This window comes from Pongo pygmaeus, chromosome 10, assembly GCF_028885625.2.
Source record: "Pongo pygmaeus isolate AG05252 chromosome 10, NHGRI_mPonPyg2-v2.0_pri, whole genome shotgun sequence".
In the NCBI taxonomy this organism is placed as follows: Eukaryota; Metazoa; Chordata; class Mammalia; order Primates; family Hominidae; genus Pongo; species Pongo pygmaeus.
Window position 1 is genome coordinate 62,430,568 of NC_072383.2, and position 15,206 is coordinate 62,445,773.

Here is a 15,206-nt window from a genome sequence, read left to right on the forward strand (position 1 = left end):
TCTCGGCTCACTGCAATGTCCGCCTCCTGGGTCCAAGTCATTCTCCTAGCTGGGACTATAGGCGTGCACCACCACGCCCAGCTAATTTTTGTATTTTTAGTAGAGATGGGGTTTCACCATGTTGGCCAGGATGGTCTCGATCTCCTGACCTCGTGATCTGCCCACCTCAGTCTCCCAAAGTGCTCCGATTACAGGTTTTCTTTTTTTTTAGACAGGGTTTGACTCCGTTGCCCAGGCTGGAGTGCAGTGGCCTGATCATGGCTCACTGTAGCCTTGACATCCCAGGCTCAAGCAATCCTCCCACCTCAGCCTCTTGAGTAGCTGGGACTACAGGCATGCACCACCATGCCCGCCTAATTTTTGTATCTTTTGTAGAGACAGGGTTTCGTCATGTTGTCCAGGCTGGTCTCCAACTCCTGGGTTCAAGCTACCTGCCTGCCTCAGCCTCTCCAAATGCTAGGATTACAGGTGTGAGCCACTGTGCCCAGCCCAGGCTGATTTCTCACCCCACATACTTAACAACCAAACACATTGCCTTTCAGTTATTATACCATTTATTCCTGTCATTGTCATGAACAAAATGGAAGCAACCAGGGTGACAGTTGCAGCCAATAGGCACTGACCAAAGAGAAGAGCCGCTGATTGTATTGGTTCAGCTATTAAGAGCCTGTCCTCCAGCTACCAGCCTGATGTAACCAACTCTTTTTTTTTTTTTGAGATGGAGTCTCGCTCTGTCGCCCAGGCTGGAGTGCAGTGGCGCGATCTCGGCTCACTGCAAGCTCCGCCTCCCAGGTTCAAGCGATTCTTCTGCCTCAGCCTCTCGAGTAGCTGGGACTACAGGCACCCACCACCGCACCCAGCTAATTTTTTGTATTTTTAGTACAGACGGAGTTTCACCGTGGTCTCGATCTCCCGACCTCGTGATCCGCCCGCCTCAGCCTCCCAAAGTGCTGGGATTACAGGCGTGAGCCACCGCGCCTGGCCATGTAACCAACTCTTATCATTGAGTGTGTCATAGATTTTTTTTTTTTTTTGGCAGAGCCTTGCTCTGTTGCCCAGGCTGGAGTACAGTGGTGCCATCTCGGCTCACTGCAACCTCCACCTTCCTGGTTCAAGTGATTCTTCTGCCTCAGCCTCTCGAGTAGCTGGGATTGCAGGCACCCACCACATCCAGCTAATTTTGGTATTTTTTTTAGTAGAGATGGGGTTTCACCATGTTGGCCTGGCTGGTCTTGAACTCCTGACCTCAGGTGATCTGCCTGCCTCAGCCTCCCAAAGTGCTGGGATTACAGGTGTGAGCCACCACACCCAGCCTGTCAGAATTGAGAGAAATTTTAGAACATATTTTTTTCCTTTTTAAAACCAATTTAAATACCTCTGTTACAGGTTTTTTTGTTTTTGTTTTTTTTAAGGTAAGAGAATGAACTTTCTAAATTATCTTCAGGGGAACAACTTAGCAATCATTTAAAAACTCTTACTTCTTTTTCTATCTGTCTCTACTGATTCTACCAATGTCGATGGAGGAGAACAGAACTTGGCAGAAATATTATGAGAGATATGACTATTCCAGCAGGAACAAAATGATGGGAATATAGGATGATAACAGGTCAACTCAACTGGCTTAAACAAGACAATATCTAGGCCAGGCGCGGTGGCTCACGCCTGTAATCCCAGCACTTTGGGAGGCCGAGGCGGGTGGATCACCTGAGGTCGGGAGCTCAAGACCAGCCTGACCAACATGGAGAAACCCTATCTCTACTAAAAATACAGAATTAGCCAGGGTAGTGGCGCATGCCTGTAATCCCAGCTACTCGGGAGGCTGAGGCAGGAGAATCGCTTGAACCTGGGAGGCGGAGGTTGTGGTGAGCCGAGATTGCACCATTGCACTCCAGCCTGGGCAAAAAGAGCAAAACTCCGTCTCAAAAAAAAAAAAGCAGCGAGATAATATTTTCTGTCACATAACAAGAAGTCCTAATTAGGGCGGTGTCAAACCTGGTTAATCAAAGAGCTATGAAGTCTTTGTATTGTTCTGCTTTGCCATGGTGTCTGTTTTGTCCACAATATGGCTACAGAATTCCTAGGTACCATATGCAAGCATGCAAGGTCCAGAGGAAGAAGACATCGTCTTTTTTGTAGGTTTCTTTTAAAAGTGAGGAACATCTTCCCAAAAGGCACCAAGCCAACTTTCCCTCTCGTCTCAGTGGTCAGGTCTGTGAGACCTGTCCATGCCTAAAGCAATCCCTGGCAAGGGGAATGGGACCACCATGACTGACTCAGCACGTCAGGCCTTACCCCTGAGCTGAGATTGGACTTCTTTTCCTGAGGGGATTCTTGAATTAAAGTCCTTGTTTAGTTAACAAGAAAGAAGTGAGTGATGAATGTTAAGTATGCAATAAGGTCTAATATTTGGGGCAAGAAAGATGAATATTTGCTTGATCCTATTCTATGCCAAGGACTTTGCCTGGATTCTTTCACTTAATCCTTACAGTAAACCAAAGAAAATAAAATGAGGACATTGTCATCCCCATTTTGCTGCTGATAAACCTGAGGCATAGAGAAGTTAATTAAATTGTTAAAGGTCACATAAAAGTCAGTGATAGCCAAGGCAGGCAGATCACCTGAGGTCAGGAGTTTGAGACCAGCCTGGCCAACATGGTGAAACCGTCTCTACTAAAAATACAAAAATTGGCCGGGTAAGGCGGTGCGTGCCTGTAATCCTAGCTACTCGGGAGGCTGAGGTGGGAGGATCGCTTGAACCCGGGAGGCAGAGGTTGCAGTGAGCTGAGATCGTAGCACTGCACTCCAGCCTGGGCGACAGAGTGAGACTGCGTCTCAAAAAAACAAAAAACTTGAACTTGGTTGCATACATTTAATTTTATTTTTCCACCCCCTTCTCTGAATTTGAAATGTTAAAAATGTCTAGTTGCTTAACATGACATTTTGAATTTTTACAGATACAATTTTCATGAGCTAAATTTTAAATTCACAATATTTTAATTAAAAATGCTACCAGGCTAGGCATGGTGGCTCACACCTGTAATCCCAGCCCTTTTGGAGGCCAAGGTGGGAGGATCACTTGAGCCCAGGAGTTCATCAAGACCAGCCTGGGCAACATAGTGAGATCTTGTCTCTACAAAAAAAATATAAAAATTAGCCAGGCCTGGTGGCTTATGCCTGTCGTCCCAGCTACTGGGGAAGCTGAGGTGGGAGGATTGCTTGAGCTTGGGAGGTCGAGGCTGCAGTGAGCCAACACGGCACCACTGCACTCCAGCAACAAAGTGAGACCCTGTCTCAAAAAAAAAAAAAAAAAAGCTACCAGAAAAATATACAAATATCATTATGCTGCTTTTAGGAAACAAAATCACAATTCTTCCTTCCTTCCTTCCTTTATTTATTTATTTATTTTTTGAGGCAGAGTCTCCCTCTGTCACCCAGGATGGAGTGCAGTGGTGTGATCTCGGCTCACTGCAACCTCTGCCTCCAGGGTTCAAGTGACTCTCCTGCCTCAGCCTCCCGAATAGCTGGGACTACAGGCAGGCGCCATCATGCCTGGCTAATTTTTTATATATTTTTAGTAGAGATGGGGTTTCACCATGTTGGTCAGGCTGGTCTTGAACTCCTGACCTCAAGTGATCTGCCGGCCTCGGCCTCCCAAAATGCTGGCATTACAGGCGTGAGCCACCTCACTCGGCCTTTTCCTTTATTTATTTATTTATTGTTTTTTGTTGCTTAAAAGCAGTGCTTCCATTTCATTATTTGATCGTGGCTTTTTAAATTATTTTATTTATTTATTTTTTTAAGAGACAGACTCTTACTCTGTTACCCAGGCTAGAGTGCAGTGGTAAGATCATAGTTCATTACAGCCTCAAACTTCTGGGCTCAAGTGATCCTCCCACCTAGCCTCCTGAGTAGCTGGGACCACTGGCATGTGACAACACATTGGCTAATTTTTTTTGTTTGTTTTTTGTTTTTGTTTTTGTAGAGACAGGGTCTCATTTTGTTGCCCAGGCTGGTCTTGAACTCCTGGCTTCAAGCAATAGTCCCACCTCGGCCTTCCAAAGTGCTGGGATTACAGGCGTAAACCACCATGCCTGGCCTAATCACGCCTTTATAAAAAAATCTTTTTTTTTTAGAGAAAAGGTCTCACTATGTTGGTCAGACTGGATAGGAACTCTTGAGTTCAAGTGATCCTCCACCTCAGCTTCTCCCTGTGCCCCACTCAATCATGCCTTTTTATTATAACTGATTCTGATGGTATGCTGACAGATATACAAATTAATCCAGTCCTTTGGAGCTTAAAAATAATACAATGAAAAAAATCATTTTTATGGTGTGGTGCATCATAAAGTTATTTATTTATTTATTTATTGAGACGAAGTTTTGCTCTTGTCGCCCAGGCTGGAGTGCAATGGCGCCATCTCGGGTCACTGTAACCTACACCCCTCCGGGTTCAAGCAATTCTCCTGCCTCAGCCTCCCGAGTAGCTGGGATTACAGACGCGCTCCACCACGCCCAAATAATTTTTGTAGTTTTAGTAGAGGCGGGGTTTCACCACGTTGGCCAGGCTGGTTTCCAACTCCTGACCTCAGGTGATCCACCCGCCTCTGCCTCCTCAGGCGTGAGTCATCGCGCCTGGCCAATAAAGCATTTTAATGCATTTTTCCTCAAAGTATTCATAAACTTCAACTTGTTCTGGGTAAAATTATTTTCCCCTTTCTACCCACAATTAAATGGGTAATTTAAGTCCTTAACCTACACATTATTCTTACATTGGAATATTTAATAAGAGCTGCGCTAATATTATATCTGAATAATGAAATAAGAGAAACCAAATAAGAAAAATTTGTCATAAAGCCCTATTCTCCTACATTAGATTATGTGCATGGCACACACACGGATCAGCTTAAGCTGGGTGAAACTATATGGAGTTAGAATTCCTGGCTTCCTATCATTCAGTAGCTGTGCGGCCGAGAAGACTTTAATGTTGTAGGACCTTTAAAATGGGCTGTAACTCAAAGGCCCTCCTTCTGGAGTTGTTGTGAATCACGTGGGGTAATATACTAGTTTACAAGATGGATGTGTAAGCCCGAAGGTGGAGCAGGTTTGCAAGCCTTCTTTCAGCCTGGGGACAGTAGGATGACTCATGAGTCAATTCTTCTCTCCTTCCCGTCATTTCGGGTCCAACTCTTCCTCCTGTAGTCCACTAAAGAGCACGGCTGACCGAGACTAAGCAGAGAACCCAGTAGGGTATGTGACCCCGTTCAGATCAACAGAACGCAAAGTAGAACGGTCCGAGTACTGCCACCCACAGCCACTTTCCTCTCTTTAAGCCTCAGCTGCTGCTCTAGGTGTAAAATCGGCATAAAATAGCACTACCTACCTTACAGAGTTGCTCGGAGGATTGAAGGAGATAATGTAAGAGAGTTTGGCTAGTTTGGCTATGATGGGTGGACATTTTCTCTTTTCTAACGTCTCTCTTCCCCTCCTAATGAAACCTCTTCTGAAGCTCGCTAACCATAGCAGGGCTTGCAGCTTCAAAAGAACCTTTCAGTCAAGATCTTGAAATTAGTATGATTTAAATCAGTGCAGTAACACCAAGGTGTAAAAGACTGTTACCCACAGGTGGCTTTAAGAGGATTAGCTGACTGAAGAATTTTAGAAAATATGGAAACTTTTTTTGTACGTGGATGGCTAGAATTCCCTGATCTCCTTATCCCCACCACTTAAACCATGCCTTGTGGGTGACCGTGGAAGGCTGATTGTGGCGGGGACATTTACAAAGCACATTTAATTAATAAGCACTCGATTGTTCTGTAGCTATAGAACTAGTTCACCCTTCAGTTGCACTGAGTGCGCCTAAGATAACGATCTTATTTGGAAGTGAGCCCTCGCTAGAAAGAAGGGGAAAAGGGTAAGACCGAAGCTCAAATGAATGACCAGAAAGGATGTTTTCATTCGAATAAACAACCCAGTTGTTGACCTCCCCACCCATCTCTGCCAACTTGAAATCCTCCAGGAGGGGCGAGCTGCTGGGGTTCAGGACTGGGCGTTGCGGCTGCAGGAAGCCGTGGGACCTGGGGGGGGTCCCTCGGCCGGGCAACCCCCACCAACCCCCACAGGACCCTGGAGGGCGGACGAGCAGGGAGTGGACGCAGAGAAAGTTCCCCGCTCTGCTCCCGCCCTCTCCGAAACTCGAGCCAGCGAGGCTGGGGGCGGGCGGACGGCTCGCAGAGGAATTTGCGTTTCCGGGAGGTTGAGGAAGCAACCCGAGCACAGCCCCACCAGACGCGGCCCTAACGCCCGGCTTTCCGGGTTCCGCGACGCTGTCGGGAGAAACCCGCGCGCCTGGAAGGGGCGGGCCGGGCTCCCCCTACCTGCGGGCGGGTGGGGAGGGTCGCGGCCGCGCGGGGTGGGGCTCGGCCGGTCGCCCGTCCGGGGCGGGGCCCAGGGAGGCGGGGTCGCGGGCGCACCCGGGCCGAGCCGCGCCTGGAGCCGGGCGGGGAGGCGGCGGGAGGGGCCGGGACAGCCTGATTGAGCGGCGGCCGCAGCTGCAGCAGGACTGCCCGGGGCCGCGCGCCGGGAACCTCGCGGGGCTGGCGGGCGCCGCACCCCCTCCCTGGCCGCCTGCGCCCCGGGGAGGCCGCCCGCGCGCGACGGGACCGGCAGCATGAGCAGCGGCTACAGCAGCCTGGAGGAGGACGCCGAGGACTTCTTCTTCACCGCCAGGACCTCCTTCTTCAGGAGAGCGCCCCAGGGCAAGCCCCGCTCCGGCCAGCAAGTGAGTGGCGCGCGGCGGGCGCTGCAGCCCGCGCCCCAGAGCTCCAGGGAACCCGCCAGCCCGCGCCCCCTGACTCCACGTGTCTCTGCGGGGCGCTCGGGGGATGCTCGCCGGGAAGGAGGAGCGGGCCGAGAAGTGGCTTCTGCCTTTTCGGGTCTCGGGAACGTGCCTGGAGCTTGTGCATGTGGACGAGGGAAGGCGGAGGAAGGGCGGGGAGGCTGAGGGCCGGCTTCTGCCTTCCGCGCCAGATGGCCTCTGCAGCTTCGCCTCGGGCCGCCGCCTGCGGGGAGCAGCCCCGGAGCCAGCAGGCGTCCCCGGGCCACTCCCCCATGTTTCCCCTTCGCTTCCCCGCTGGGTCGACGGTCGGGTTCGCGCGCCTGTCCTTCCTGTTAGTCTGCTTACTCATCTGTGGCCCCCAGAGTGGCTTGGGTCAACGTGTAATAGCTAGGGGTGGCCGGGTGACCTGGCCTCCCCTCTTCCTGGCCCGGGCGCCCTGGTGGGGAGGCGCACCGCGGGCCTTGCTACCGTAGGCGCTCACTGAATCTCGGTTGCGGGACTCAGGGTTGTGCGTTTCCTGTAAAGCTAGGTTTTTTGGTGCCCAGATGTTTTGTAAACAAGCTCCTATGCTAAATACTAGCCAGCGACAGCTAACCTTTTCGCCGGTTTCTTCCTTTTTTGGAGGCAGCACGCCGTGGGAAGCACGAGTTGGGAAAAAATGGGAAGGGAACTTGTGCCAGTTTCGCCAGCCGTAGCCGTGTTTTTTGGGAGGCCTTCCCGAAACGGGGCACGTCGGCTGGACTGAGGAGCCCGGTGCTAGAACCCGCGGCCTCCTGGCACTAGGAGCCGCACCAGGGAGCCGGGCCAACCCGGCCACGCTCACATCAGATTACAGAAGATTGTAATGGAACAAATTTGTTGCTTTTAGAAAACAGGCGTTCTTCAAACATTTCTATTAATACCGGACTGAGACCTAGAGACTGGAAGCAAGAAGAATCGTTCAGGGGCCGGATGATAACTTTTTTTGGTGGATGTGGGAGGGTGCAATCTGTCAGGGTGGTCTTGACAGACCTCTTAAGTTTAGCCACTTTCTGAAGTAAAATTCTTTCTAAAATTCGGAAGTTCTAGTCTTTTCAGGCTCTTAAGTCCCAAACCAGGAGGAGGAGAGGAGACGGTGAAGGGTAAGCTGAAGTCAAGTGCCCTTATTCAGTAACCGCAGTTAATCTCAAGTCCCGGTGCCATAGTTGTCCGTCTTGTATTGTTTCTAAGGCTTAAGGCCCCACTATTTACGAGTCACTTTGAGTGGGATCTCTTACTTTCAGCAGAGTGTGTTCTAAGAGCATGAGATTGCTGTGAAGTTTGGAAGTTGGAAATGCCCTCTCCTTCCGATGCCCACCCTCCCTGGGTTATAGAAAAATTGCATTTGCTTATGCTTTTTTCATTTTGCTTTCTCTTTTTTGGCCTCTCTCTTCCCCTTCTCCATTTTGCATTTTCTCCTTTCATTTATGTTGCTTTCACCACTTGACAGGAAAAGGAACTCATGCTAGTTTGAAGTTTATTCCAGAGGTGTCTGCTAATCTCCTGAAAACTGGCTGGTTCTTGGATTCTCCAGGGGTGAGATGCCACAAGGGCCAAAGTATTCAGATTTGAATTGTATGAGAATCCTTTAGTGCTTTAAAGAGTAAAGACATCAGTTTTTTTTCTAGGTTTATATGCATTTAGCGTTTCTTTTCTTTCTTTTTTTTTTTTTTTTTTTGAGATGGAGTCTCACTGTGTTACCCAGGCTGGAGTGCAGTCGTGTGATCTCAGCTCACTGCAACCTCAGCTTCCCTGGTTCAAGCAATTCCCTTGCCTCAGCTTCCCGAGTAGCTGAGATTACAGGCATGCACCACCACATCTGGCTAATTTTTGTATTTTTAGTAGAGATGGGATTTAACCATGTTGGCCAGGCTGGTCTCGAACTCCTGGCCTCAGGTAATCTGCCCGCCTTGGCCTCCCAAAGTGCAGGGATTACAGATGTGAACCACCGCCCCCAGCGCATTTATTGTTTCTATGTTGTATGCAATCATTTATGTATCATCTAGCATATATATTATACTCAGGGTAGTAGTATTTAGCATTTAGAATTAGTCTAACATTAATGTGTATTTTGAAATATCGTGTTGGAAATCAGGACAGGAAGACATAGTTCGTGCTTGAAGAGCTTCATATGTGTATTTGAAGCTTTATTGCCTGCATATTTTTCCCTTCTAACATAACACATGTAAGGTGCTGAGTTGTAGAAGTTATTTGCCAGGCAGAGAAAGTGTTCCAAACTATGAATTTTAGTGAGCATTGTGGTTTATTTAAAGAAGTGATATGAATGTTTTAAATTCCTGGTAAGATTGGTGAATTAGGGAAGTAAAACATCATAAATATAAAGCAAAGCACTCTTAATGTAGAACATTTCTTTTATCTAAGGTTAGATAAGCCTTTTTCTTCATTTTCATGCTGATGATTATAAGAATAAGGTAAGCACTTCTGACATATAGCATAGTAGTGAAATTTATCCTTTCTCTAGACAGATGGAAAGAGAGATATTGCTAGAAGGATCTATTAGAGATATAGAGATATAGTGATTTTTTTTTTTTGGATGCTGTACCACCTGGTGGAAAAGTGAGAAGAATGAGGTTTCTAGATTTCTTGAAAATATCCGGAGAAAACAAGATGTTTGTGGTAAATGCAGAATGGGGAGAAAGGGGTGAGGGAGCGGGTGGACTAGAAATTTCTTTCTTCTCTTGCCAGGCAAGGGAACATAGCGCAACTTCTTTCTATCCCCAACAGTAACAAAAACCTTATAAAGAAAATGTTACCATTTTCTTTCTTACTTTAAACCCCATTCTTAACAACAAGAACAACAACAAAAATGGAAAAGGGTTAAAAACCTGTCTAGGCCAGGTGTGGTAGCTCACGCCTGTAATTCCAGCACTTTGGGAGGCTGAGATGGGAGGATTGCTTGAGCCCAGGAGTTTGAGACCAGCCTGGACAACATGGCGAAACCCTGTCTCTACAAAAAAAATGCAAAAATTAGTTAGGCATGGTGGCGCCCGCCTGTAGTCCCAGCTATTTGGGAGACTGAGGTGGGAGCATTGCTTAAGGCCGGGAGGCAGAGGTTGCAGTGAGCTGTGATCGTACCACTGCACTCCAGCCTGGGCAACAGAGCGAGACCCTGTCTCAAAAACAGAACTGTCTAAAAGATATAAAGGGAATGAACCTATGACCTTTTGTGGCAGTTTGAATGTCATGTTTATTGTATCCCCAGGGTATGGATCAGTACCTGATATACAGTAGTTGCTCAGTGAATGCAAGCTGAATGAATGAATGTTTTCCTGATTTGATAATAACTGGGTCTTTACCATTTCTTTTTTTTTTTTTTTGAGATGGAGTTTCACTCTTGTTGCCCAGGCTGGAGTGCAATAGCGTGATCTCGGCTCACTGCAACCTCCGTCTCCCGCGTGCAAACGATTCTCCTGCCTCAGCCTCCCGAGTAGCTGGGATTACAGGCACCTGCCACCATACCCAGCTAAATTTTGTAGTAGAGATGGGGTCTCACCATGTTGGCCAGGCTGGTCGTGAATTCCTGACCTCGGGTGATCTGCCCGCCTCGGCCTCCCAAAGTGCTGGGATTACAGGCGTGAGCCACTGCGCCTGGCCCCTGATCTTTACCATTTTCAAATGTACTCTATTTTATGGTTGTCCCAAAAACTGTATGAAACATTAACTTAATGAAAGGGGGAGGTATTATTTAGTGATTGTATAAGGCCCACACCTAGATAGCAAGAAGGCTGGAACTCAGGTTTTCTGACTCAAATTACACTCTCTATTTTGTTACTTTTTAGCTATAAAAATAATTTTATGGCTCCGTATTCCCTTTGCAAGTAAGGACACCTAAAATTTAAGAGTTTCTAACATTTCTTTTTTTTTTTGAGATAGATTCTCACTGTGTCACCCAGACTGGAGTGCAGTGGCAGGATCTTGGCTCACTGCAACCTCCGTCTCCCAGGATCAAATGATTCTCGTACCTCAGCCTCCTGAGTAGTTGGGATTACAGGCACCTGCGGCCAGGCCTGGCCTTTTTTTTTTTTTTTTTGTATTTTAGTCGAGATGAGGTTTTGCCATGTTGGCCAGGCTGGTCTTGAACTTCTGACCTTAAGTGATCTGCCCTTCTCGGCCTCCCAACGTGCTGGGATTACAGGCATGAGCCACCACGCCTGGCTGTTTCTTAAAATTCAACTTCGTGACCTGCATATATTGTCATGACAGTGTTTATAATTTGTATTTGTGGATTCGCTGTGTTTCAAAGGATCCACCTAATCATTGTTTTCAGCAAAACCAAAAATGTGGACAGTTCTGTAATTTATTATTTGCCTTCTTGATTTCCCACCAAAATCAAACTACCTGTAAATACAGGACACATTCAGATTTCCAAACAATAGAAATGGTCTAAAGTTATAATCTGTCGGAGTGTGTCTTACCTCTTAGCTAAGCTACCTCTCCTCCTGAGCCTTTGGTAGTTCATGGGAATAAGGAAATGAGACAGTATTTTTGCTTTAGAAGTAGGATAGTCAAGAAGTCTTGAGAAACATGAAATTGTCTTCTGAACAACCCACACTTTAAAAAAAATTGTGCTGAAGAATTTTTCAGTAAGTAAGCCTATTAGACTCTACATAGCAGGCCTCAACTTCACCCTTTCGGTTTTCTCTTTCTTATTCAAATATTTTTGTGCCTCAATTATTTGGTTGTGTCTTATTGCTAGAATCAACAGTAATGAGCTGCACTCTTTTATTAGTGTTTCCATTAGAAGTTTTAGAGCTAGATCACTGGGGTAAAAGAATAGTGGTTTATGACATAATAGGTATTTTGACTATACTAGCCTTTTTTCTTTTCTTTTTTTTTTTTTTTGAGACGGAGTTTCTCTCTTGTCACCCAGGCTGGAGTGCAGTGGCGTGATCTCAGCTCTGCAACCTCTGCCTCCTGGGTTCAAATGATTCTCCTGCCTCAGCCTCCCGAGTAGCTGGGATTACAGGCTGCTGCCACAATGCCCGGCTAATTTTTTGTATTTTTAGTAGAGACGGGCTTTCACCATGTTGGGCAAACTGGTCTGGAACTCCTGACCTCAGGTGATCCACCTCGGCCTCCCAAAGTGCTAGGATTACAGGTGTGAGCCACCGCTCCTGGCCTATACTAGCTTTTTAAATGCTAATTTTTAATTCCTGTATTATGGGGCATAAACATTTTCACCAGACGTTTTGCCTAGCGCAAGGTGATTTACACATCTTTTCTGCATGTCTGATATGTTCTGTTCTTACACGATATTAATCCATTGGAATTTTGTGTTTGTGTGAGCAAGATTCACAAAGGCATATTCCTTTAAATGAATTTCAAAAGAAAATTAGTTCCCAGTCTTATAAAGCCTCATATTTGAGCAGTATACTCCTTATCCCATTTCTTCTTCTGGCTAACTTGAAAGATTTGGAATTATTTGGAAAGCAGTGACACAAAACGTTTTTGAAAAGAAAGGCTAAAAATATCCAATAATGTGGTTATTCTTTTTAGACTTCCTTTGGCAGTCAGTGCATGTCATACTGTTAACATTCTTTTTCTGGGAGAAAAAATACTGAGTCTGACCAAATGCTTTCTAGTGTGGCCTGATCACCAACTCTTAGCCCTGGGCATTAGCCCTCGCATTTTCCACCCCCAAGTCTCCAAGCATAAGGAGCTGTCTTTCAATAAAGGCCCCAGTTTGAAGCATGTATTTCACTCCTAATTTGGCCAAAGGCCATTGGCTAGCAGTCCCTCTTCAGAGGGGATGGTGAAAAGACAGTAGGATATATGATAAATGCATGCAAAGGAGCTTCTCTTCTATATGACAAGTCTTGGCTAACTTAGCTTCTTTGCATCTTCCTCTCTTTGAAGAGCTACACACATTTGCCTTGTAGGAAGTTTTTATTCTCATGGCAAGCAGGCATTACCTCTATTACAAGGCCCCGCTTATTGTTCACCCTGTGATGTAAGAGCTTTTAGGACTCTAGCCATATTAGCCTTCTCTTTAATTCCTTTCAGGCCCCATCGCCATCTCGGAAACGTGGCCTGGAGTTGCCGCCCTCCATTCTCCTTAACATGTCGACTCAGAAAAGTCTTAAAGCCCTCTGTTCTTTCCCTTCATAGCAAAAATTATAATTTGTCATTATATTTTGTTTAATGAGGACAGAGACTAGCATTTTTTACCTACTACATAAAATAAATGCTTGGTACTTAAGGTGCTTGAACAAATGAAAGCCTGCTCATTTTGGATGGATGTCCCAGTATTTGGTACTGTTAGTTTTCCTTTATACACAAATGTACACAATGTCTCCTCCTTTCCAAACTAGACCATAAGCCTTCACAGTATCTTACAGGTAGTAGTGATTTAAAATGGGATGATATTGGTGATATCTGTGATTACTGGTTAGGCATAATTCACTTTATATACTTTCCCCTTGTTTTAAGAAAACTCATCATTTATTCATTAATATATTTAGTTGACAATTTATTGTGTGCCTACTACGTGCCAGATACTGTTCTAGCCTCTGGGGTTAGGGTGGTGAACAATACACAGTCCCTAGCCTCTTTTGGCAATGTTTTTAAAAAGCTTACCCAATAGGCAAATGAAAATATCTCTCTAATTTTTCCCTAAAGAGCTTGCTCCTTTAGTGTGTTTGAGGAAACTTTGAAATGTAGTTTTTCAGGAACACACCTATTTTGTAGTGTGGTAAAGCTATACATTGATTGATTGATTGATTGATTGGTTGGTTGAGACGGAGTCTTGCTCTGTCACCCAGGCTGGAGTACAATGATGCGATCTCCACTCACTGCAACCTCTGCCTCCTGGGTTCAAGCGATTCCCCGCCTCAGCCTCCCCAGTAGCTGGGATTACAGGTGCGCGCCACCACATGCGGCTAATTTTTTATATTTTTAGTAGGGATGGGGTTTCACCATGTTGGCCAGGCTGGTCTTGAACTCCTGACCTTGTGATCCGCCCGCCTCGGCCTCCCAAAGTGCTGGGATTACAGGAATGAACTACCATGCCCGGCCCTATACATCTATCTAGATGGGAATGTTGACGTGGAAGTGTATCACTTCCTGTTTTACCTCCCTGTGTAAAACAATCACATTTCCTTATTGATGACTGTCTTCCAACAGAAACATAATCATCTTCAAGGTTAGAAAATGTTTTTTAAATAACTTCAACCAGAGTTAACCAAACTGGCTAATTCACCAAAATGTTAACCAAAATTAACCAAATAAATCAACCAAATTTGGTTTATTTTCCAGGTCTTTTTTTTCTTTTCTTTTTTCGTTTTTAAAGAGATGGGATCTTGCTATGTTGCCCAAGCTAAATGCAGTTGTTATTCACAGGCATGATAATAGTGCCCTATAGCCTCGAACTCCTGGGCCCATGTGATCCTCCTGCCTCAGCCTCCTGAATATTCCAGGTTTTTCTTAATAGTTTAAACAGGTAGTTCTGGTTTGGCTATCAGTAGTGTAGTCAAATAGCTTTTGTTTGCTTAATTTTATTTATTTATTTTTTTGAGACAAGTCTTGATCTGTTGCCCAGGCTGGAGTGCAGTGGCGCGATCTCGGCTCACTGCAACCTCCACCTCCTAGGTTCAAGCAATTCTCCTGCCTCAGCCTCCTGAGTAGCTGGGATTACAGGGGCATGCCACCATCCCCAGCTAATTTTTGTATTTTTTAAGTAGAGATGGGGTTATACCATGTTGGCCAGACTGGTCTCAAACTCCTGACCTCGTGATCTGCCCTCCTCAGCCTCCCAAAGTGCTGGGATTACAGGCGTGAGCCACCGGGCCCGGCCTTTTTTATTTATTTATTTATTTAAATGGAGAGGGCCAGATAATGCTCTAGGAAAGATGTCAGAACCCATAAAAAATGATGAGTATTTGAAATATATGTAAAAACTTAAGTAACAAATCAGAAAATATATTCTGAGATAGAAGTGACCATTCTAAAACTGTGCTGTACAATACAGTAGTCACTAGCTACATGTAGTTTTTGAGCACTCGAAACGTGGTTAGTCTGAATTGAGATTGCTGTGAAAAATACACACTGGATTTTGAAGATTAGAAAGAAAGAATGTAAAATATATTATGATAATTAAAAAATTGCAATTACATGTTGAAATGGTAATATTCTATAATATTTGAGTTAAGTAAATTTAATGTTACTTATTTTTTAGTGTGGCTACTGGAAAACTTAAAATTATGCATGTGGCTCGCATGATATTTTTGTTGAACAATGTTGTTTGCTAAAGCAGGGCTGGCAGCCCTTGCCGGAGGTTTGAATCTCCATTGTCTTGGTGGCTGCAGATGGATGGATGTGGGGGTACCAGCCTGGT

General features: G+C 45.7%; 1 protein-coding gene across 1 annotated transcript in view; it reads left to right on the forward strand.

The window, feature by feature from the left end:
• The first annotated feature begins 6,415 nt into the window (after positions 1-6,415).
• The window catches only part of RASSF3 (Ras association domain family member 3), an 87,190-nt gene continuing 78,399 nt past the window's right edge, over positions 6,416-15,206 (forward strand). Inside the window, exon 1 of the mRNA XM_054444071.2 lies at positions 6,416-6,778. Within this exon, the coding sequence (XP_054300046.1) occupies positions 6,668-6,778 (111 nt within the window). The 5' untranslated portion in view covers positions 6,416-6,667. The remainder of the gene's footprint in view (positions 6,779-15,206) is intronic.